A 23,426-nucleotide genomic window follows, 5' to 3' on the forward strand; every position below is an offset into this window, starting at 1 on the left:
AATGATAGTCCAACTAAGCGCAAACCAGATGGGATGGCGTATCGCTGCAGAATGCTGTGGTAGCCATGCTGGTTAAGTGTGCCTTGAATTGTAAATAAATCACTGACAGTGTCACCAGGGAAGCACCCCCACACAATCACCTCCTCCTCCATACTTCACGGTGGGAACCACACATGCGGAGGTCATTCGTTCACCTACTCTGCGTCTCACAAAGACACGGCGGTTGGAACCAAAAGTCTCACATTTGGACTCATCAGACCAAAGGACAGATTTCCACCGGTCTAATGTCCATTGCTCGTGTTTCTTGGCCCAAGCAAGTCTCTTCTTCTTATTGGTGTCCTTTAGTAGTGGTTTCTTTGCAGCAATTCTACCATGAAGGCCTGATTCATGCAGTCTCCTCTGAACAGTTGATGTTGAGATGTGTCTGTTACTTGAACTCTGTGAAACATTTATTTGGGCTGCAATCTGAGGTGCAGTTAACTCTAATCAACTTATCTTCTGCAGCATGTTCTTGAAGTGTTCCATATTGACTGACCTTCATGTCTTAAAGCAATGATGGACTGTCGTTTCTCTTTGCTTATTTGAGCTGTTCTTGCCATAATATGGTCTTGGTCTTTTACCAAATAGGGCTATCTTCTGTATACCACCCCTACCTTGTCACAACACAACTGATTGGCTCAAACGCATTAAGAAGGAAATAAATTCCACAAATTAACCTTTAACAAGGCACACCTGTCAAGGTGACTACCTCATGAATCTGGTTGAGAGAATGCCAAGAGTGTGCAAAGCTGTCATCAAGGCAAAGGGTGGCTACTTAGAAAAATCTCAAATATAAAATATATTTTGATTTGTATAACACTTTTTTTGGTTACTACATGATTCCATTTTTGTTATTTCATAGTTTTCATGTCTTCACTATTATTCTACAATGTAGCAAATACAAAAAAATAAAGAAAAAACCTGGAATGAGTAGGTGTGTCCAAAGTTTTGACTGGTACTGTATATATAGAGAGACTTATATACAGTTGAAGTCGGAAGATTACATACACCTTAGCCAAATACATTTAAACTCTGTTTTTCACAGTTCCTGACATTTAATCCTAGTATAAATTCCCTGTCTTAGGTCAGTTAGGAACACCACTTTATTTTAAGAATGTGAAATGTTAGAATAATAGTAGAGAGAATTATTTATTTCAGCTTTTATTTCTTTCATCACATTCACAGTGGGTCAGAAGTTTACATACACTCAATTAGTATTTGGTAGCATTGCCTTTAAATTGTTTAACTTGGGTCAAACATTTCAGGTAGCCTTCCACAAGCTTCCCAAAATAAGTTGGGTGAGTCAGGTTTGTAGGCCTCCTTGCTTACACATGCTTTTTCAGTTCTGCCCATAAATGTTCTATAGGATTGAGGTCAGGGCTTTGTGATGGCCACTCCAATACCTTGACTTTGTTCTCCTTAAGCCATTTTGCCACAACTTTGGAAGTATGCTTGGGGTCATTGTCCATTTGGAAGACCCATTTGCGATTAAGCTTTAACTTCCTGACTGATGTCTTGAGATGTTCCTTCCTCATGATGCCATCTATTTTGTGAAGTGCACCAGTCCCTCCTGCAGCAAAGCACCCCCACAGCATAATGCTGCCACCCCCGTGCTTCACGGTTGGGATGGTGTTCTCTGGCTTGCAAGCTCCCCGTTTTTCCACCAAACATAACGATGGTCATTATGGCCAAACTGTTCTATTTTTGTTTCATCAGACCAGAGGACATTCCTCCAAAAAGTATGATCTTTGTCCCCATGTGCAGTTGCAAACCGTAGTCTGGCATTGTTATGGCGGTTTTGGAGCAGTGGCTTCTTCCTTGCTGAGCGGCCTTTCAGGTTGTGTCGATATAGGACTAGTTTTACTGTGGATATAGATACTTTTGTACCTGTTTCCTCCAGCATCTTCACAAGGTCCTTTGCTGTTGGTCTGGGATTGATTTGCACTTTTCGCACCAAAGTACGTTCGTCTCTAGGAGACAGAACGCGTCTCCTTCCTGAGCGGTATGACGGCTGCGTGGTCTCATGGTGTTTATACTTGCGTACTATTGTTTGTACAGATGAAGGTGGTACCTTCAGGCGTTTGGAAATTGCTCCCAAGGATGAACCTGACTTGTGGAGGTCTACAATTCTTTTTCTGAGGTCTTGGCTAATTTATTTTGATTTTCCCATGATGTCAAGCAAATAGGCACTGAGTTTGAAGGTAGGCCTTGAAATACATCCACAGGTACACCTCTAATTGACTCAAATGATGTCAATTAGCCTATCAGAAGCTTCTGAAGCTATGACATCATTTTCTGGAATTTTCCAAGCTGTTTAAAGGCACAGTCAACTTAGTGTATGTAAACTTCTGACCCACTGGAATTGCGATACAGTGAATTATAAGTGAAATAATCTGTCTGTAAACAATTGTTGGAAAAATTACTTGTGTCATGCACAAAGTAGATGTCCTAACCGACTTGCCAAAACTATAGTTTGTTAACAAGAAATTTGTGGAGTGGTTGAAAGTTTTGAGTTTTAATGACTCAAAGTGTATGTAAACTTCCGACTTCAACTGTACATACTATATACATTTAATGGACACAGTCAATGTTACAATAATACTATTTTGTTTGTTTTTACTCCTGAACTTCCTCTACCATCAACCTCTCCGATCATTTTCATGATGTCCATCCGGTTTGCTTCTAACTAACTGTAAGTCGCTCTGGATAAGAGCGTCTGCTAAATGACTAAAATGTAAAATGTAAATGTAATGCCATATCTTTCTAACTGTTCTCTTTCACAAAAGCGCTCAACCTATAACCTATATACTTATTATGGACACAGTATGCTTTACATTAGTTATCTTGTTGTTATTAGTTGTTGTTAGTTGTTATTAGTCCCATCCTTCAGCTCCATTCAACACCTCCCATCTATAATAATAATAAGCCATTTAGCAGACGCTTTTATCCAAAGCGACTTACAGTCGTGCGTGCATACATTTTTTGTGTATGGGTGGTCCCGGGGATCGAACCCACTACCTTGGCATTACAAGCACCGTGCTCTACCAGCTGAGCTACAGAGGACCAGTTGTATTACTCGTGAAGGACCAGGCAAGGAGGGCATTAATCAGAGAGGCAACAAAGAGACCAAAGATAACCCTGAAGGAGCTGCAAAGCTCCATAGCGGAGATTGGAGTATCTGTCCATCTATCTCTTAACACCATCCATATTGGATTTCTATTTACCATATATTTTTCAACTGTACTGTGATGTTTCACAAACGTTCTGAACCCTTCTATTCTCATTGTATCTACAGATTGTAAATTGAAAATAAACATTTTTTGCTAAAAGTATTATTATATTATTGATCGATTGACTATGACTTTTCAGATCACCCAGTAGTGCTATCTGCAGGGTTAGCTCCATGCAAATATTGCAATCCTTCAGCCATTCCTGGACCTGTGTCCAAAAACAAGCTACAAATGGACAGTACCAAAACAAATTATCTAATGATTCTGTCTCTTCGCAGCAAAATCTGCAGAGCTGGGAAGATTGTATCCCCCATATAAATAACATTCTATTGGTAGCAAGAATTTTGTATAATCATTTAAATTGAAATATTATAAGTTTTGAATGCGGCGTTGTTTTGCGTATCAGTTCATAAACACTATGCCATGGAAAATCTCTTCCCAACTATTTTGCAATCTATATGGGACGGCTGTCAATCCTTTGGTCCTTATATGAAACTGGTATACTTTTTTATTTATCACAATTTTCTTTAACCAATTATGTTCTTTAATGCAGGGCCGACAGACAAGTTCCTTACTTTTTCCCCCTTCCACTTTCCTCTTCCATTTTTGCAGTAATGCTGCAATTATTTGGCTGTCTCTCCTGTTTGTTTTGCAGCACTAGCAGCTCCACGGTGGTAACTGTGATAAAGGTGGTGGTTGAGATGGTGAGGTGGTCTCATGCCATATGGAGTCACACACCCAATGAGGTTTGTTCTCCCGAGTGGCGCAGTGGTCTAAGGCACTGCATCGCAGTGCTAGCTGTGCCACTAGAGATCCTGGTTCAAATCCAGGCTCTGTCGTAGCCGGCCGCGACTGGGGCGGTGCACAATTGGTCCAGGGTAGGAATGGCCGGCAGGGATGTAGCTCAGTTGGTAGAGCATGGCGTTTGCAATGCCAGGGTTGTGGGTTCGTTTCCCATGGGGGCCAGTAATAAATAAATAAAATGTATGCAGTCGCTCTGGATAAGAGCGTCTGCTAAATGACTAAAATGTAGTCATGGCTAGGGTTAAATCAACTAATCAAGCTATTCTCTATCTCTACAACATGAATTCCATTCATTTTCAAGAGACAACCTGTTACATCTTAAAACACTAAGTGTGAGTTCTAGTGAATCTATTATTAAGGTATAATACTCAGGAAGCATGATAGATGTGCGTAAAATTCCATTCAAATTCAGCCAGATATTAATGTGAACCTAACAACTATGTGCTGCTGGTGGTTGAAGGATTAAAATGATCAAATGACATTGTCTGTGGTTACTGGTATCTTCATTCTGTAACTCTATAGTGCCATAGCACTAGTGTGCAATAATAAAGTGCATGTTATAACTAAGAATTGTAAAAACAACCATGAAATTACATACCTAGCAGGGAAGTGATGGTAATCACAATAAACATACTGGAGTGTGTGGGAGTAATCTTTTCTACAATGAAAATACTACAGTACCATTGTTTCTACATAACTTAATTTCCTATTACATACCCGGTAACTCCCAGTGGAAACATTACTGTAAATTACTGCTACAAGTATCTGTACTACTTTCTCGGATCTGTACACTTTTATAATTTTACATTTACATCATTTAGCAGACGCTCTTATCCAGAGCAACTTACAAATTGGTGCATTCAACTATACAAGCATAGTGCCGATACAGTAGTGTGCAATTGCGGTACAACATTCAGGGTGCAACATTCAGTCTTAACCTGTTACCAATGTTCTAGTAAAGAGATTAATTTGCCCCTCTGGTATACAAGATCATTCTTCAGGCGCAAACAAAAGGAACGAGAGATTGTGTTGCATTAGTTTCTTTAATAATGAATTCCAGTACATGGTTTAGGAATTACATGTTATCAATATGGGTGTACACAATGAGTGATTTTTCTGGAGGAAAGAAACTGGAATGGCACTCACTACAACACAGATCAGACAAGATACAAAAGTTTTCTATAAGTCCCTCAGTAACTTCACTGATCCCAACATACAGACATTTGCATAATAGCAAATCAGTCAAGTTGACCCCCAAAGAACATAACACAAAAAGCACAAAAGGTATGAAAAACGTAAGAAAAGTGTAAGGAAAAACATATTTATATATAGTATTTATATAAAAAAAAGGAATAATACTTTGAAGAGGTTAAAGGTATTTAGCTACTATCAGTACTGCGGCTGCTGCTGCCGCCACTGCTGCTGGAGCTGCTGCTCATGTCTGATCTCTCTCTTTTGTGAATTTGCTCATGTGCTTTGAGATGGCCTGACTGGCTGAAGTTCTTCCCACACTGGAGGCAGGCGAAAGGTCGCTCCCCAGTGTGGATTTGCTGGTGTGCTTTAAGATGTCCCAAACGGCCAAAGCTCTTACCACACTGTGTGCAGCCGAATGGCCTCACCCCGGAATGTATCTTCTCGTGCGTTTTGAGGACCCCCGAGTTGCTGAATGTCTTCCCGCACTGAGAGCAGCTGTACGGTTTCTCGCCGGTGTGAATCTGCAGGTGGTTGTGGTAGCTCATTTCCTTGGTGAAGCTCTTCCCGCAGTGTTGGCAGCAGAAAGGCCTCTCTCCGGTGTGGCTTAGCTGGTGGGCTTTGAGCTCCTTGGACTGCCCAAAGCTCTTCCCACACTGAAGGCAACAGAAGGGCTTCTCGCCAGTGTGTAGACGCTGGTGTGAGCGGAGGTCATCTGCTTTGGTGAAGCCCTTGGGGCAGTGGGCACAGATATAGGGTTTCTGACCCGTGTGGATGAGCTGGTGCCTCTTCAGGTTCCCTGCCTGGCCGAAGCTCTTGCCGCACTGCGAGCAGGTATACGGCCTCTCTCCTGTGTGAATGCGCTGGTGTGTTTTGAGGTTCCCCAGAGTGCTGAAATTCTTCCCACACTGGGTGCAAGAGAAAGGCTTCTCACCACTGAGGTTTCGAGGTTTGCGTGGGGTTGTGCTATGCCCTTTCGTGCTTGTGTGGCCTGAACCTTTGCCAGCCTGGGCGGACTGCAGCTCGTAGAGGCCTCCTGCGCCAGGGAACTCATTGTCTAGCCTATGGCCTTCCATGACCCCGTCATGGCTGAGCTTGTTTAGCTCGGTCCGCAGCTCGGCCATGTGGATGGACTCGAGGCTCATCTCTGTCTTGATGTGGCTGGACATCAGGTTGGGCTCGTACTCCGTCTTCATGGCCCCGAGCTCAGTGGTGTAATAACACTGCAGGTCGGCGTGCTGCTCCGACTTGATGTAGTCCAGGCTGTCAGACACGTGGGTGATATAGTCAAACACCAGGCTGGGCTCGTAGTGAGACTTCATAGAATACGAGTCGCTCTCGTACTCAGAGCTGTGAAAGCAGTGGAGGCTGTGGACGTGGTGCTCAGACTTGATGTAGTCCAGCCCACTGATCTCCATCTTGATCTGTTCGTGGCCCAGCTCCGCCGTGCTCAGCGGCTGGATCTCTGACAGGTCCACAGTGCGGATGGGGTCCAGGTCGTCTGCGGGCTCAGTCTTCACGCAGGGCAGCATGACCATGGGCTCTGCGATCTCTGCCGCCAGCGTGCCGAGCGTGGGCGTGCTACAGTCGGACGAGAGCAGGTGGAGGGTTGGCGAGGTGCACTCAGGCCGAAGTGGATCCAGCGGCGGCGAGCCACACTCTGATGCATGCAGCGTGTCGAGTCCTAGCGTGATGCACTCTGTCTCTAACTCTGCCATGGCTGCAGAGTCCTTATGCACCAGTCTCCAGTTAGTCCCGTAATGGATCAGAGAATAGTACTACTTTGCCCTGAAAAGAGCCTTGGTCCACTTGAGTGTCCCTCTGACAGTACAGCTTGTTGTGATGCCAAGCCTTCTTCCTTCGGTTAGGAGCAACACCTATCTTTGAAGCCCCTGGAATGAAAGAAGACAAGGGATATGAGATAATTCAGTTTTTAAAATGTAAACTATTGTCTTTTAATGGCCTAAATTCAATTAGAATATAGAAGGGGTAATGTAACTGGTAGGCCTCGATGAGAAAGTAATACAAAATAAAACCGATCTGTCAACTCATAACATGGCTTATAATTACACAAATAAAACAAGCTCACAGAATTCTAAAAAGATACCTACACATTGCACAAAGTCTCACACAATAACTAGTGACAAGCAAGCTATATGTATGAGAAACACACAGATGTGCAATGACAATAGAGATGTGCAAACTTCGAGAACTGTGTTTGTATTTTGACTGTACTGACATTCTAGAAAAATGAAGTAGGCCTTATCTTGAAAAGTTTTAATAATGGCTGGCGAGAATAAACGTCCTGAAATAGTTTTGGCTAATTCTAACTTCACAACATTAATGCTCATCAATTCGATGACTATACAATAACTCGCCTTGAAATCTAAATATTACATGCTACCTAAATTAATGCCTTTAATGTAAGCTTCAACATGAGTGTTCATGCATTACCTGCATGTTCTGACCAGCTAAGTAGCATGCCAAACCCGCCACGCACATCATGCACTAGTTGGCTGCAAGAATCTGGCGGTGATTTTTATTTTTTTTCACCCAGTTGGTTGAGGATGGCTATAAGCAAGCTATTGGGTGACATATGAAGCGCTTACAACCAGCAATAACTTTTCGGAGGGAGGATTTTTTTCACCGGTCAACTCTTTACATAATTTATAAAAGGAATATTTCAGTTTACCAGCGGACTACTATCATACAAAGACAGGGCAAGATGCCATTTCTAGCTAGCTAAGTTAGCCAGTGGCCATCTTGTTTATCGCTAACGTCGATGCTGCGAGTTAGCTTTACAGCTGCGCCTAGCTAGCTCGATGACATGTAGCTATGAAGGAAAGAAAGTGAGACTGCTATACTGTACTGTTACTAGCTACTACTTTTTTTATTCACTTTGAGCGTGCATTCTGAACCCTTGCAGGTAGTACTAGGCAAGTGTCGTTCAACTAAATAAATTGTGTCGAATTACGAAACCTGTGCTGGGCCATGACATTCACACAGTAGCATATGAGAAAGAGGTGGAAAAAGAAGGAAATCAGTGTAAAAAAAACAGCAAGCTAGCAATAGCTACCTGCGGTTTCTCCGATTCATGGCTTTTTTAGCCTTCGGCTCGCCGTCGCCACAGTTGCTTGGCTTCAAACTAAACCGGACCCGCCACGTCCACCTCGACCGAGCAACCCTGCAGCCTCCGTATTGCTTTCTCTCCTTTATTTTCTTACTCCCTCTCTCCTCTCCTCCCTCTCTCTCTCTCTCATTGACTAATTCTGCTTCGTTTTCACTCCCTTGTCGTTTTTCCGCGATGTTTCTGCTGTGCACTTCCGTCGTCTGATATAAATGCGCGCGCAGCATGCATTCATCTCGCGTCATATCAAATCAGAGGCACTCGAAACATTGTATCATTCTCTCCACTGATCTATGGACTCCCCTAATAAATGTAGTTGTAAATCAATCAGAGTATTGTCAAAGACCAGACACCCCACCCTGTAGAGACCACTCTTGTAAATCGTCCAGGCTACATCATAGGCCAGTCTAGTGCGTGCAAAAACATCATTATAGACATAAAGCCAGTAACTGAACTAAAAAGGAACGTCTTTGATTTTACTTTCCAATAACGTATACATAACATATTTTAACTATTCATGTAACTTCACATAAACTCAAAGTATACCAGTTGTTCAATAGTGTCTAACTTGCACTTTTTGTCGCAGTATTCCTCTCTATTTCTACTTCTCTCCACTATTTATTGTCAAATTAAATGTTCACTCTCCAGATGTATATACCCATGGTAAATAAAATCAACACATGAACAAATGTTTACATTACATAGACATATTAGAGTTGGTACTAATAACTGGGTCCCTGATTTGAGGCAGAATCTGATGCATCTTTTTCTTGTTTGAGCACCTGGACCAGCCTTAAATGTCTACACACATCCCTGCTGAGAAGACAAACACAAAGACCCCACTGACGCCAGGTACTCTAAAATCACGAGACTCAGTCATGAGGCACCTTTCATGAGTTTAACCTGCTTGGCTTATATTGGCAATATAAATAGGGTGCACAACCAATCAATGACATTACCTGATCAATTACTGTAAGTGCCAGGGAGAAAAGAAGGACCAGCAGGACTGTGGCCCTCGAGGATTGCAGTTGTGCACTTCTAATTTAAATATATGTAAATAATATGTTTCTCTGTATCCTGACCTGACATATAGCAACACTTGATATAGCCTACAGTAAAATAGTCTGCTGCCATGAGACAACGCAGAATGAGAGAAACTATCACTTTAACAAAATATAAATGTTCAATACAGTATTGTACCATGGCATGATTTAAAGCAGTGATTCTCAACTGGTGGGTTGTGACCCAAATTTGGGTCGCAGGAGGTTTCAAATGGGACTTGGGTGTCTGAGTCAAAAAAATAAAAAAATATATATATACACTACTGGTCAAAAGTTTTAGAACACCTACTCATTCAAGTGTTTTCTTTATTTGTAATATTTTCAACACTGTAGAATAATAGTGAAGACATCAAAACTATGAAATAACACATATGGAATCATGTAGTAACCAAAAAAGTGTTAAACAAATCAAAGTATATTTTATATTTGAGATTCTTCAAATAGCCACCCTTTGCCTTGTTGACAGCTTTGTATACTCTTGGCATTCTCTCAACCAGCTTCACCTGGAATGCTTTTCCAACAGTCTTGAAGGAGTTCCCACATATGCTGAGCACTTGTTGGCTGCTTTTCCTTCACTCTGCCTTCCGACTCATTCCAAACCATCTCAATTTGGTTGAGGTCGGGTGATTGTGGAGGCCAGGTCATCTGATGCAGCACTCCATCACTCTCCTTCTTGGTAAAATAGCCCTTACACCGCCTGGAGGTGTGTTGGCTCAAAAATAAATTATAGTCCCACTAAGCCCAAACCAGATGGGATGGCGTATCGCTGCAGAATGCTGTGATAGCCATGCTGGTTAAGTGTGCTTTGAATTCTAAGTACATCACCGACAGTGTCACCAGCAAAGCACCCCCACACCATCACACCTCCTCCTCCATGCTTTACGGTGGGAAATACACATGCGGAGATCATCCGTTCACCCACACCGTGTCTCACAAAGATACAGCGGTTGGAACCAAAAATCCAATTTGGACTCCAGACCAAAGGACACATTTCCACCGGTCTAATGTCCATTGCTTGTGTTTCTTGGCCCAAGCAAGTATCTTATTATTATTGGTGTCCTTTAGTAGTGGTTTGTTTGCAGCAATTCGATCATGAAGGCCTGATTCACACAGTCTCCTCTGAACAGTTGATGTTGAGATGTGTCGGTTACTTGAACTCTGTGAAGTATTTATTTGGGCTGCAATTTCTGAGGCTGCAGCAGAGGTAACTCTGGGTCTTCCATTCATGTGGCGGTCTTCATAAGAGCCAGTTTCATTATAGCGCTTGATAGTTTTTGCGACTGCACTTGAAGAAACTTGAAGTGTTCCATATTGACGGACGTTCATGTCTTAAAGTAATGATGGACTGTCATTTCTCTTTGCTTATTTGAGCTGTTCTTGACATAATATGGACTTGGTCTTTTTTCCAAATAGAGATATCATGATTCCATATGTGTTATTTCATAGTTTTGATGTCTTCACTATTATTCTACAATGTAGAAAATAGTAAAAATAAAGAAAAACCCTTGAATGAGTAGGTGTTCTAAAACTTTTGACCGGTAGTGTATATATTTTTTTAAATGAAAAATATTCCAGTCTGAACATAAACGACTTAAACCAGGTAGAAAGTGTGTAGAAATTGTAATGAATTTGCATTTTAAAATAATTTAATCTGTGAACAAATTTTCTTCAATCACAGTATTTTAAATATAGAGCTATTAGTAGCACTATTTTGGTTGATTTTGTGGTCTCAAACCAGTGAATCTATTATTATTCTTCATCCAGCATATGGGCAAAATGTAATTATTGACAATGAAAGAGGTGGGAATGTTGTTCCCTTGTCATTTAAGTGCTACATTTACATCAATATGGCATTAAACATAGTTTTCCAGATTGTATTTTGGTGATTCTTTTTCGAAATGCGAATATTGAGACAACCTGCTTGAGAACCACTGATTTAAAGGGATAGTCTACTCAAAATACAACAATAACATGATTGTCCACTTACCTTGGCTGTTATTGAGTCACCAAAACAGTTTTTGTACATACAGTGCATTCAGACTTTTTCCACATTTTGTTAACTTACAACCTTATTCTAAAATGGATTAAATAAAACATGATCCTCATCAATCTACACACAATACCCAATAATAATAAAACTTTTTTTGTTTTTTGGGGGGGAATGGATCTTATTTACATAAGAATTCAGACCCTTTGATATGAGACTCGACATTGAGTTCAGGTGCATCCTGTTTCCATGAGAAACATCCAGACCACGAGAAACAAGATTCTCTGGTCTGATGAAACCAAGATTGAACTCATTGTCCTGAATGCCAAGTGTCACGTCTGGAGGAAACCTGGCACCATCCCTACGGTGAAGCATGGTGTTGGCAGCATCATGCTGTGGGGATGTTTTTCAGCGGCAGGGACTGGGAAACTAGTCAGGATCGAGGGAAAGATGAACAGAGCAAAGTACAGAGAGATCCTTGACGAAAACCTGCTCCAGAGCGCTCTGGACCTCAGACTAGGGCGAAGGTTCACCTTCCAACAGGACAACGACTCTCAGCACACAGCCAAGACAACGCAGGAGTGCCTTCAGGACAAGTCTCTGAATGTCCTTGAGTGGCCCAGCCAGAGCCCAGACTTGAACCCGATCGAACATCTCTGGAGAGACCTGAAAATATCTATGCAGCGACGCTCCCCATCCAACCTGACAGAGCTTCAGAGGATCTGCAGAGAAGAATGGGAGAAACTCCCCAAATACAGGTGTGCCAAGCTTGTAGCGACAAACCTAAGAAGACTCGAGGCTGTAATTGCTGCCAAAGGTGCTTTAACAAAGTACTGAGTAAAGGGTCTGAATACTTATGTAAATGTAATATTTCTGTTTTTTATTCGTAAGAAATTTGCTAACATTTCTAAAAACCTGTTTTGGCTTTGTCATTATGGGGTTTTGTGTGTAGATTGATGAGGGGAGAAAAAAATTTAAAACTACAAATTTAGAATAAGGTTGTAACGTAAAAATATATGGAAAAAGTAAAGTGGTCTGAATACTTTCCGAATGCATTGTACCAGTGGCGGTCAGTGCCGTTTCAGATGAGGGAGGACAAATCTTTTTTCATGAGTATGACCTTATTTCTATTACAGCATATTGAATGACTCTCATTCATATTCCATTCACCCAGTTAAATGTAACAGCGTTAGATTTAGGCTACTACATGATACTCACATTTCCCCTATACCCATCATGAGGTTGCTACAACCTAGCCTATGAGTGAAAGTTTACAATGTAGGTGCACATAGGTCGAGAGACAAACATGATGTGACAGACAGTGACACATGGACAGACAGTGACATTCAATACCGCCTTGCACGCTCTTGAGTGCATCTAGCTGATAGTGGGTGTAATCATTAGTCCAACAGTTGCAAATGAGTTTCTATTGGACAAATTCAGGTATGTTTATCCCCGTTTTGTTTCCAGACAGGAAGCGATGGGACGGAGCGGAGTTTGCCCAAACAGAGCAGATTCCTATTTTCTCTGCCTCAGCTGTGCGGCTTTCACATGCACGAGGACCGCTGAACGCTCCTCCTGGATAGAATTCCGCCCCCCGCCTAGCTCCATTGAAATTTCATGCTAACTCTGCTGCCGCTTCCTGTCTAAACACAATACCAGAATATTACTTGATTTTCAGGTTTACCTTCAGATGTATGAGGAAAATTGTCTCCCATCCCACATTTAGATAGTAGTTGCTCACCAAATTACTTGGAAATTACTCTGAATAACAAGATACATTTTAATAAATCTAATTGGATTACATCCAAGTTTCAATTATCTTTTGGGAATACTTTACCGCCCCATGGCAAAATGAATAGAATTGTATGAAATTAGTTATAAAATTGCAAAATCTTCTCTCCGCCCCATGGCAAAAATGTGAGGAATTGCAGCAAACTTGCTTTAAAACTGCAACATTTTCTCTCCGCTGTCAACAGAGGGGCTGCTAAAATGTTTTGCTCACAAGGTGGGAGGCCCAACTAAATTTCACCCCAAAAGCTAGGGCCGGTTCTGACTGTATGTGTCGATATGGATGTGGATATACAGACGGTGAACCACTGCGGCCCCTCATGATGAGTTCAGATATTTTGTGGCCTCCACCCCCATCAAAGTTGCCCATCCCTGACCTAAATAATAAGGATAAACAATACAAAACCAAAAAGGTGGATTGTTGTTAACATTTATTCATTTATTTTTCTTACACTAAATAACACTTGTTATTTTCTAATATGTATAACACAATGTCACATTGCCTACATAATTATATTATCTTGGCAGAGTTGACTTGGCATGAATGGCATTTCAGAAGTTCTCTCTTGTTTTTAAGAAAACCAGAAACCAAACTACTCTACAATTTGGCAAAATCTAGCTTCAGAGTGCCAAATTATAAAGGGAATACAGATGTAGGATCTTCATTTGATCACCCTGTTGCAGGAGAACTTTCTTGCAATGCAGGACATTTAAAACTTTATTTGAGGTGTAAAAAGTATTCTGAAGTTTGTAATTTCCACTTAGAAATTTCAGACTTGATTTTCCCTTACAGAAAATGTATCAACCCCTACACAAATTTCCATTAATTATAATCCACATAATAATTCACATTTCCTGCTGTAGCAAACTGGCTCAAATTAATATCCTACATCTGTATGTCATACAATCGATCACATCTTATCAGAATATAATTGAGTGAAGAACTAAAACTAGAACAATTGAACAATGTCACAAATGGAACATAAAATAAATACAATCCTTATTTGAAATAATTTTTGAATTTGGATGTCAATTTGAATTCTGCACATGTTCCTTGGATTACAAACATAATTCTACCACTTCTAAGAAATAAAACATACAACCAAAATCATGAATTCTAAAAACACAAAAGATGTCTACTCCCTTTAATTCCCTCTTTCAAATGTTGCATCACAATTCATTTGAAGTCCCTTCTTTAATCATTTTGCACCTCCTCCTTCATGTTTGGTTCAAATGAGGATGAGGAGGCGTTTACTCAGTTCATATTACTTCTAAAAGGGAACGACTCAACCACTTTTCAGGAAATAGCCAAATAGCCTAAATAAATGTGTCTAGAACTGGACACACAATATTTCTTTACCATCATGCAATGCTCGAGTGTATGCAATTCTTAATAACGACCAAAATCTTCAGTGTGCATGCTCTTAGTAGGTTAGAACTATATCCCTAATATATTCTCTGTTACGTGCATAAAGATAGAACACTAAATCTGACCAAATATAAAAACATATTAATAAGGCCGCCATCTTTCTGCACATCTTATCATATTGTAATTGTACGGTTATGCAATTGTAACAAATAGTTGGCTCTGTGACAAATGTGTATGAAATTAAATGTCCTATATTTTTGCAGTGAGCCATCTTTGTCAGGTAACTAATTACAATTAATTGTATGGTCCCATCAATGTTTGCAACCTTACATACAGGTAACTGCCAAAATAAAGAAAACACCAACATAAAGTGTCTTAATAGGGTGTTAGGCCACCACGACCCAGAACAGCTGGGAACTCTATCGGAGGGAAGAGACACCATTCTTCCATGATAAATAATTGTCCAATTGGGTTGAGATCTGGTGACTGAGACGGCCATGGCATACAGTTTACATCATTTTCACGCTCTTCAAACCATTCAGTGACCACTCGTGCCCTGTGGATGGGGGCATTGTCATCCTATGGGGGCATAGCTATGGTAGCCAAAATAATGGCCTGCTCAGCATTTTATACATGACCCTAAGCATGATTGGTTGTGAAATACCTGCTTTCAATATACAGTACCATCAAATGTTTGGACACACCTACTCATTCAAGGGTTTTTCTTTATTTTTTACTACATTGTTGAATAATGGTGAAGACATCAAAACTATGAAATAACACATTAAATCATGTAGTAACCAAAAAAGTGTTAAACAAATCAAAATATATATTATATTTGAGATTCTTCAAAGTAGCCATCCTTTGCCTTGATGACAGCTTTGCACACTCTTGGCATTATTTCAACCAGCTTCATGAGGTTGTCACCTGGAATGCATTTCAATTAACAGGTGTGCCTTCTTAAAAGTTAATTTGTGGAATTTCTTTCCTTCTTAATGTGTTTGAGCCAATCAGTTGTGTTGTGACAAGGTAGGGGTGGTATACAGAAGATAGCCCTATTTTTGTAAAAGACCAAGTCCATATTATGGCAAGAACAGCTCAAGAAAGCAAAGAGAAACGACAGTGCATCCTTACTTTAAGACATGAAGGTCAGTCAATCCGGAAAATTTCAAGAACTTTAAAAGTTTCTTCAAGTGCAGTTGCAAAATATGAGATGGCGCCGGAGAAGATGGCTGCTGTTTTACAGCCCTCTAACCAATTGTACTATTATATGTGTTTTTTCGCGTTATTTGTAATTTATTCTGTACATAATGTTTCTCCCATCGTCTCTTATAACCAAAAAGAGCTTCTGGATATCAGGACAGCGATTACTCACCTCGTATTGGACGAAGATTTTTTCTTCAACGAGTCGGACGCGAAGGATATCCTACAGACACCTGACAAGGCCCAAATCCCTGTCATTCGCAGGAGAAAGAGACAGAGAAATCGTGGACGTAGGTCGGGGTGCCTTGTAAGGATCCGACGGCGAGCGAGTAAACTGCCTCTTCCATCAAGCCTATTAGCCAATCTTCAATCATTTGAAAATAAATTAGATGACCTAAGATTACGGTTATCCTACCAACGGGACATTAAAAACTGTAATATCTTATGTTTCACCGAGTCGTGGCTGAACGACGAAATGGACAACATACAGCTAGCGTGCTATACGCTACATCGGCAGGATAGAACGGCTGACTCTGGTAAGACAAGGGGTGGCGGTCTGTGTATATTTGTAAACAACAGCTGGTGCACAAAATCAAATACTAAGGAAGTCTCAAGGTTTTGCTCGCCTGAGGTAGAGTATCTTATGATAAGCTGTAGACCACACTATTTACCAAGAGAGTTTTCATCTATATTTTTCATAGCTGTCTATTTACCACCACAAGCCAATGCTGGCATTAAGATTGCACTCAGTGCGCTGTATAAGGCCATTATTAAACAGGAAAACGCTCATCCAGAGGCAGCGCTCCTAGTGGCCGGGGACTTTAATGCAGGGAAACTTAAATCCGCTCTACCTCATTTCTACCAGCATGTTAAATGGGCAACCAGAGGAAAAAAAACTCTAGACCACCTTTACTCCACACACAGAGATGCATACAAAGCTCTCCCTCGCCCTCCATTTGGCAAATCTGACCATAACTCTATCCTCCTGATTCCTGCTTATAAGCAAAAATTAAAGCGGGAAGCACCAGTGACTCGGTTAATACAAAAGTGGTCAGATGACGCAGATGCTAAGCTACAGGACTGTTTTGCTAGCACAGACTGGAACATGTTCCGGGATTCTTCAGATAGCATTGAGTCACTGGCTTCATCAATAAGTGCATCGATGACGTCGTCCCCACAGTGACCGTACGTACATACCCCAACCAGAAGCCATGGATTACAGGCAAAAGGGTAGATCTGCCGCTTTCAAGGAGCGGGACTCTAACCCGGACGCTTATAAGAAATCCCGCTATGCCCTCCGACGAAGGACACTAAGATAACCTGCCTAAATGACTACCGACCCATAGCACTGACGTCTGTATCCATGAAGTGCTTTGAAAGGCTGGTCATGGCTCACATCAACACCATTATCCCAGAAACCCTAGACCCACTCCAATTTGCATACCGCCCTAACAGATCCACAGATGATGCAATCTCTATTGCACTCCACACTGCCCTTTCCCACCTGGACAAGAGGAACACCTACGTGAGAATGCTATTCATTGACTACAGCTCAGCGTTCAACACCATAGTGCCCTCAAAGCTCATCACTAAGCTAAGGATCCTGGGACTAAACACCTCCCTCTGCAACTGGATCCTGGACTTCAAGACGGGCTGCCCCCAGGTGGTAAGGGTAGGTAACAACACATCTGCCACGCTGATCCTCAACACGGGGGCCCCTCAGGGGTACGTGCTCAGTCCCCTCCTGTACTCCTGTTCACCTATGACTGCATGGCCAGGCACGACTCCAACACCATCATTAAGTTTGCCGACGACACAACAGTGGTAGGCCTGATTACCGACAACGATGAGACAGCCTATAGGGAGGAGGTCAGAGACCTGGCCGTGTGGTTCCAGGATAACAACCTCTCCCTCAACGTGACCAAGACAAAGGAGATGATTGTGGACTACATGAAAAAAAAGAGGACTGAGCACGGCCCCATTCTCATCGACGGGGCTGTAGTGGAACAGGTTGAGAGCTTTAAGTTCCTTGGTGTCCACATCACCAACGAACTATCATGGTCCAAACACACCAAGACAGTTGTGAAGAGGGCACGACAAAGCCTATTCCCCCTCAGGAGACTGAAAAGATTTGGCATGGGTCCTCAGATCCTCAAAAAGTTCTACAGCTGCACCATCGAGAGCATCCTGACTGGTTGCATCACCGCCTGGTATGGCAACTGCTCCGCCTCCGACCGCAAGGCACTACAGAGGGTAGTGCGTACGGCCCAGTACGTCACTGGGGCCAAGCTTCCTGACATCCAGGACCTCTATACCAGGCGGTGTCAGAGGAAGGCCCTCAAAATTGTCAAAGACTCCAGACACCCTAGTCATAGACTGTTCTCTCTGCTACCGCACGGCAAGCGGTACCGGAGTGCCAAGTCTAGGTCCAAAAGGCTTCTCAACAGCTTCTACCCCCAAGCCATAAGACTCCTGAACAGCTAATCATGGCTACCCGGACTATTCGCACTGCCCCCCCACCCCCACCCCATCTGTTTTTACGCTGCTGCTACTCTGTTAATTATTTATGCATAGTCACTTTAACTCTACCCACATGTACATATTATCTCAACTAGCCGGTGCCCCCGCTCATTGACTCTGCACCGGTACAACCCTGTATATAGCCTCCCTACTGTTATTTTACTTCTGCTATTTTTTTCTCAACACTTTTTTGTTGTTTTATTTTACGTTTTTATTAAAAAATAAATGCATTGTTGGTTAAGGGCTGTAAGTAAGCATTTCACGGTAATGTCTACACCTGTTGTATTCTGCGCATGTGGCAAATAAAATGTGATTTGAAAAAAACATCAAGCGCTGTGATGAAACTGGCTCTCATGAGGACCACCACAGGAAAGGAAGACCCAGAGTTATCTCTGCTGCAGAGGATAAGTTCATTAGAGTTAACTGCGCCTCAGATTGCAGCCCAAATAAATCCTTCACAGAGTTCAAGTAACAGACACATCTCAACATCAACTTTTCAGAGGTTACTGCGTGAATCAGGCCTTCATGGTCGAATTGCTGCAAAGAAATCACTACTAAAGGACACCAATAAGAAGAAGAGACTTGCTTGGGCCAAGAAACACAAGCATTGGACATTAGACCAGTGGAAATATGTCCTTTGATCTGATGAGTCCAAATTTGAGATTTTTGGTTCCAACCGCCGTGTCTTTGTTAGACGCAGAGTAGTTGAACGGATGATCTCCACGTGTGGTTCCCACCGTGAAGCATGGAGGAGGAGGTGTGATGGTGTGGGGGTGCTTTGCTAGTGACACTGTCTGTGATTTATTTAGAATTCAAGGCACACATAACCAGCATGGCTACCACAGCATTCTGCAGCGATATGCCATTCCATCTGGTTTGCGCTTAGTGGGACTATCATTTGTTTTTCAACAGGACAATGAACCAAAACACACATCCAGGCTGTGTAAGGGCTATTTGACCAAGGAGAGTGATGGAGTGCTGCGTCAGATGACCTGGCCTCCACAATCACCCGACCTCAACCGAATTGATGGCTTTGGATGAGTTGGACCGCAGAGTGAAGGAAAAACATCCAACAAGTGCTCAGCATATGTGGGAACTCCTTCAAGACTGTTAGAAAAGCATTCCTCATGAAGCTGGTTGAGAGAATGCCAACAGTGTGCAAAGCTGTCATCAAGGCAAAGGGTGGCTACATTGAATCTAAAATCTAAAATATTATTTTGATTTGTTTAACACTTTTTTGGTTATTACATAATTCCATATGTGTTATTTCATAGTTTATGGCTTCACTATTATTCTACAATGTAGAAAATAGTAAAAATAAAGGAAACCCTTGAATGAGTAGGTGTGTCCAAACGTTTGACTGGTTCTGTACGTTGTATCCCTCATTTACTCAAGTGTTTCCGATATTGTGTCAGTTATCTGTATGTCAATGTGACAAGGGAAGAGAATATGGCTTAATAGTGAACTGTTTTGGTAGGAATCCTTAAGGTTGTGCTAGTTAACGCCAGTCAAACACAATTCAACTGTCATGCAGACAAATATTAATATTTGTGATATTGTAATAATATTGAGGTAATGGTGTTTCAAATAACCAATTTGCTGTGTTTACTCTTTTCTGATATTCAAAATGAGGTATGGAGGTCTTGTAAAGTAACAGAAAAATAAAAAGTGCAATAAATTAGAAGAAAACATGTCAGTAGGCATTAATACTTGGCATTTGAAGAAAAGTGGTTGGGTGATTCATTAGCAAAAGCAAAAACAACAAAATGAGGCATCTGTTTGAACACAGTCGTCACAACATTTTCAAGAGGTGGATTAAAAAGTATTGATTGCACTTAGCGGGCATTAGAAGACAAACCATCTGAATGCAAGAACGAAGTGATAAGATAGCCATAGCCTGCCCCCGTCTTTCTCCTAACATAGAAAAGCCATACAAAAATAAAGCAGATGTTATGTCAAGTTTACAGTTCCAATGAATGGAGTTCAGATAAAACAAAAGCATGAAAATACTGATGTGTCACACCAATCTACTTGAAATGTGCAATTCGGCACTGTTCAAGGTTAGCTTACTGCGGAGCACAAACGTGTTTTGAGTGGTGATGTGTCTATACAAGACACTGCTTTTAGTGGGAATGAAGTGCACTATGTGAGTTCTTGCTACTAGGACAAAGCATAGGCCAATCATCAATAGCAAGTCATTAATTGCAAGTGCACAGCACTGGCTGCAGATATAATAAGCAACATACATTCTCTACAACTTAAAGCCTTTGAGGGTTTCTACAATGTTTCAGTCTTAGGCTGTGTTTACACAGGCAGGCCAATTATGATATTTTTCCAACAATCAGTTCAGCTCTTTTGCCAATAATTGGGGAAAAGATCAGAATTGGGCTGCCTGTAGCTCAGTTGGTAGAGCAAGGCGCTTGCAATGCCAGGGTTGTGGGTTCGAATCCCACGGGGGGCCAGTATGAAAAATGTATGCACTCACTAACTGTAAGTCGCTCTGGATAAGAGCGTCTGCTAAATGACTAAAATGTAAACATGTAAACACAGCCTTAGAGACAAGTATTTAAAACACTTTAAAATAATCGATTTGCACATTGGTTACAACCCTGAAGTCAAGGAGAGACATTTTCTCTCTCCATATATTTTCATACATTTTACCTTATGAAAATGTGAATACGTTGCATGCAATTTCTTTAAATTGGTTAAAGTTGAAGATGCGCAAGGGTGTGTAGCAAACCATTTTTACATTGTGCCCATGTAAACGTTGATCCTTGTTTGACCTGAACAAAAGACCCACATCTTTTGTAACCTATTGTCTTCTCAGATTCTGATAGAAATAGAATGAGAACATATGGTCCTGATGGTTTCAGATACATAGTAATTAACAATCTACACTTATGTCAAGGACTTACATGAGGCAAAGCACAAGCGAGAGTGTAAACTAAGATGTAATCTGTGGCTACAATTAAGCAAAATATGAAAAGATAGCACAGGAGCACAAATTCGAAACAGCGTAAGTACGACTACTTTAACAGAAAAAGTCAGTGGGCACGAGGGCACGTTGCCGTGGGTTTCCCATTCTCTGGTGGAGCAGGGGGATAAGTGTAGAAGCTGCCCTGTGACCTGATGTCTTGGAAACAGAGCCACAGAAACAACCTCCCTGAGGAAGACAAAGAATATCCTGTGGATTACGGAACAGATGAAGATTTCTTTCCATCGATTGTTGTTTGAAGTACATGTACATCTTCAACAATAGGTTACTGGCTTCGCCACAAATATGTAACATTACCATGGTCTCAATGGTACACAGTATTGCTTGTTATTAAATTAATGCTTTGTGCTGAGCGATTAACCATAATTTCTGTTATTTTTCGTTTTCTAAATAACTAATTGACCGATGGTAAAATTATTTGAATTCCATTTTGTTCGTTTTTGTTCTGTGAGCTCAAATGTGCACATTGCAACGTTTCTCTAGAGATAAATCAGATCAAGCCTAAACTGTGCGATATAGTAGGGAGTTGCAGTTTCCAACAGGCCAATATTCTACATTGTTTAGCGCAGAAAACGGGGTAATTAACTACTATGACCATAATCCACTGCACGCCTACTTGTCCCGCCTGTGTTTCTTTTACGCCTGCTACGTTAGGTTAGTGTGGGGTAGAGAGAGAGAGAGAAGAATGCGCAATCGAGAGAGAGATCAGTTGCTTCACAAGGTATCTATCTGAAAACACATGATCTAAGTGATTGATAGTTGGTATTTAGCAGTCATAAAAGTATGCCTTATTTACTTTGAAGAACTACTAAAATAGTAATTTTGTCAGACAGCAGCTCTATAGAGATTTGAGATGACTTGGAATTAAATAATAAAGCCATCAAATAAAATAAATATAATATACACAACTGAAATATTTTATTAAAGTAAAGTAATGTGAATAAATGATGGTTAATAAGTGATAAGCAGTAATGGGTAGTCACTACCATCATGGGACTTTTAATTGTTTTATTCTGAGTTAGAGCATTCAACCCACATAATGCATACAAAAAAAAAATATATATATATAATCTAAACCGAAAACCGTGACTATTTTTTCATAACCAAACCGAAACTAAACAGACCTCAAAAAGCACTAATCGCTCAGCACTACAAGCTGCAGACATCTACAAGAGACAAAACACAATCAAAATGGGAAGACGCTACGATACTTAAGGAATCTGGCGGAGGGGCTTAAACAGTGTTTGCCTCCCAAAAGATATCTGTAGAAAGGCAAAGAGCAATCCTGAAACACCAGTAAGTCTCCAAAGTCTATACAAACCTGCACCTCAACCCCCGCACCCCATCTTCCCTCATCCATCCATCCCTCCCTTATTTGAATGGCCCCTCCCTTCAATATTTGATGTTCCAACAAAGTATTCTGTTAGGCATGGCCATATGAGCAGAAACAATATTCCCGATGTCCAATCAGATGCTCCACATTCGACTCATCCGGAGCTCAAACAAGACGTAAAACAATCCAAAAAGTGTGTTTCATCAATGTGGTATTTCTCTACTTCCCATGACACTTGAGAGAACCCAGCCTCCACAATCAGCACGAGGGCGATTATCCTCTTAGACTTGTGGTCCTTCCAGGGCACACAGATAGAGTGTGGAAAACCCCAAGAGGGACTACTGTGATAGGTCGTCGTCACACAGCTTGTGTTAGTCATCAAGTAGAGGTCTGCAGACTCGTGATTCAGGAGTAAATTGCACGATTGTGTTATGAATCTGTGGTTCTATAGGTTCTTTATAAAAACAAAAAGGGCTATCAATGTAACACCTTTCAACTTATATTATTTGAGAGTGTTTTTGAGGAGGTATTTATGTTGAGTGAAAAATAAAAATATTGTCTAGTGAGGACTGTAAATAGTGAATTGCATGAAGAAGGTAAAGAAGATAAATACCAGGTTCTTTCCATCTGTACAGAGATTCATATTCAGAGGTAAGCAAAACAAAGGTATTATCTCTGCTACTGACTCCAGCAGTCAGTCTCTTTATCCCTTTACCCCGGGCACATAAGCCCTTTGAAAGCGAGTCACTGCTTGTAGCACCGGAAAAAAGATTAGT

At 41.3% G+C, this 23,426-nt stretch overlaps 1 protein-coding gene across 1 annotated transcript; it reads right to left on the reverse strand.

Moving 5' to 3' along the window:
- Positions 1 to 5,114: 5,114 nt before the first annotated feature.
- LOC311148517 (uncharacterized protein) lies at positions 5,115 to 8,577 on the reverse strand. Its single transcript, XM_084185498.1, has 2 exons — positions 8,341 to 8,577; positions 5,115 to 7,156 (listed from the first exon to the last, which is right to left on the reverse strand). The coding sequence occupies exon 2, from the start codon at positions 6,980 to 6,982 to the stop codon at positions 5,453 to 5,455; it is 1,530 nt and encodes a 509-aa protein (XP_084041624.1). The 5' UTR covers positions 6,983 to 7,156; positions 8,341 to 8,577; the 3' UTR covers positions 5,115 to 5,452.
- Between the last annotated feature and the right edge of the window lie 14,849 nt (positions 8,578 to 23,426).

This window comes from Coregonus lavaretus, assembly GCF_964263955.1.
Source record: "Coregonus lavaretus genome assembly, chromosome: 2".
NCBI classification, from domain to species: Eukaryota; Metazoa; Chordata; class Actinopteri; order Salmoniformes; family Salmonidae; genus Coregonus; species Coregonus lavaretus.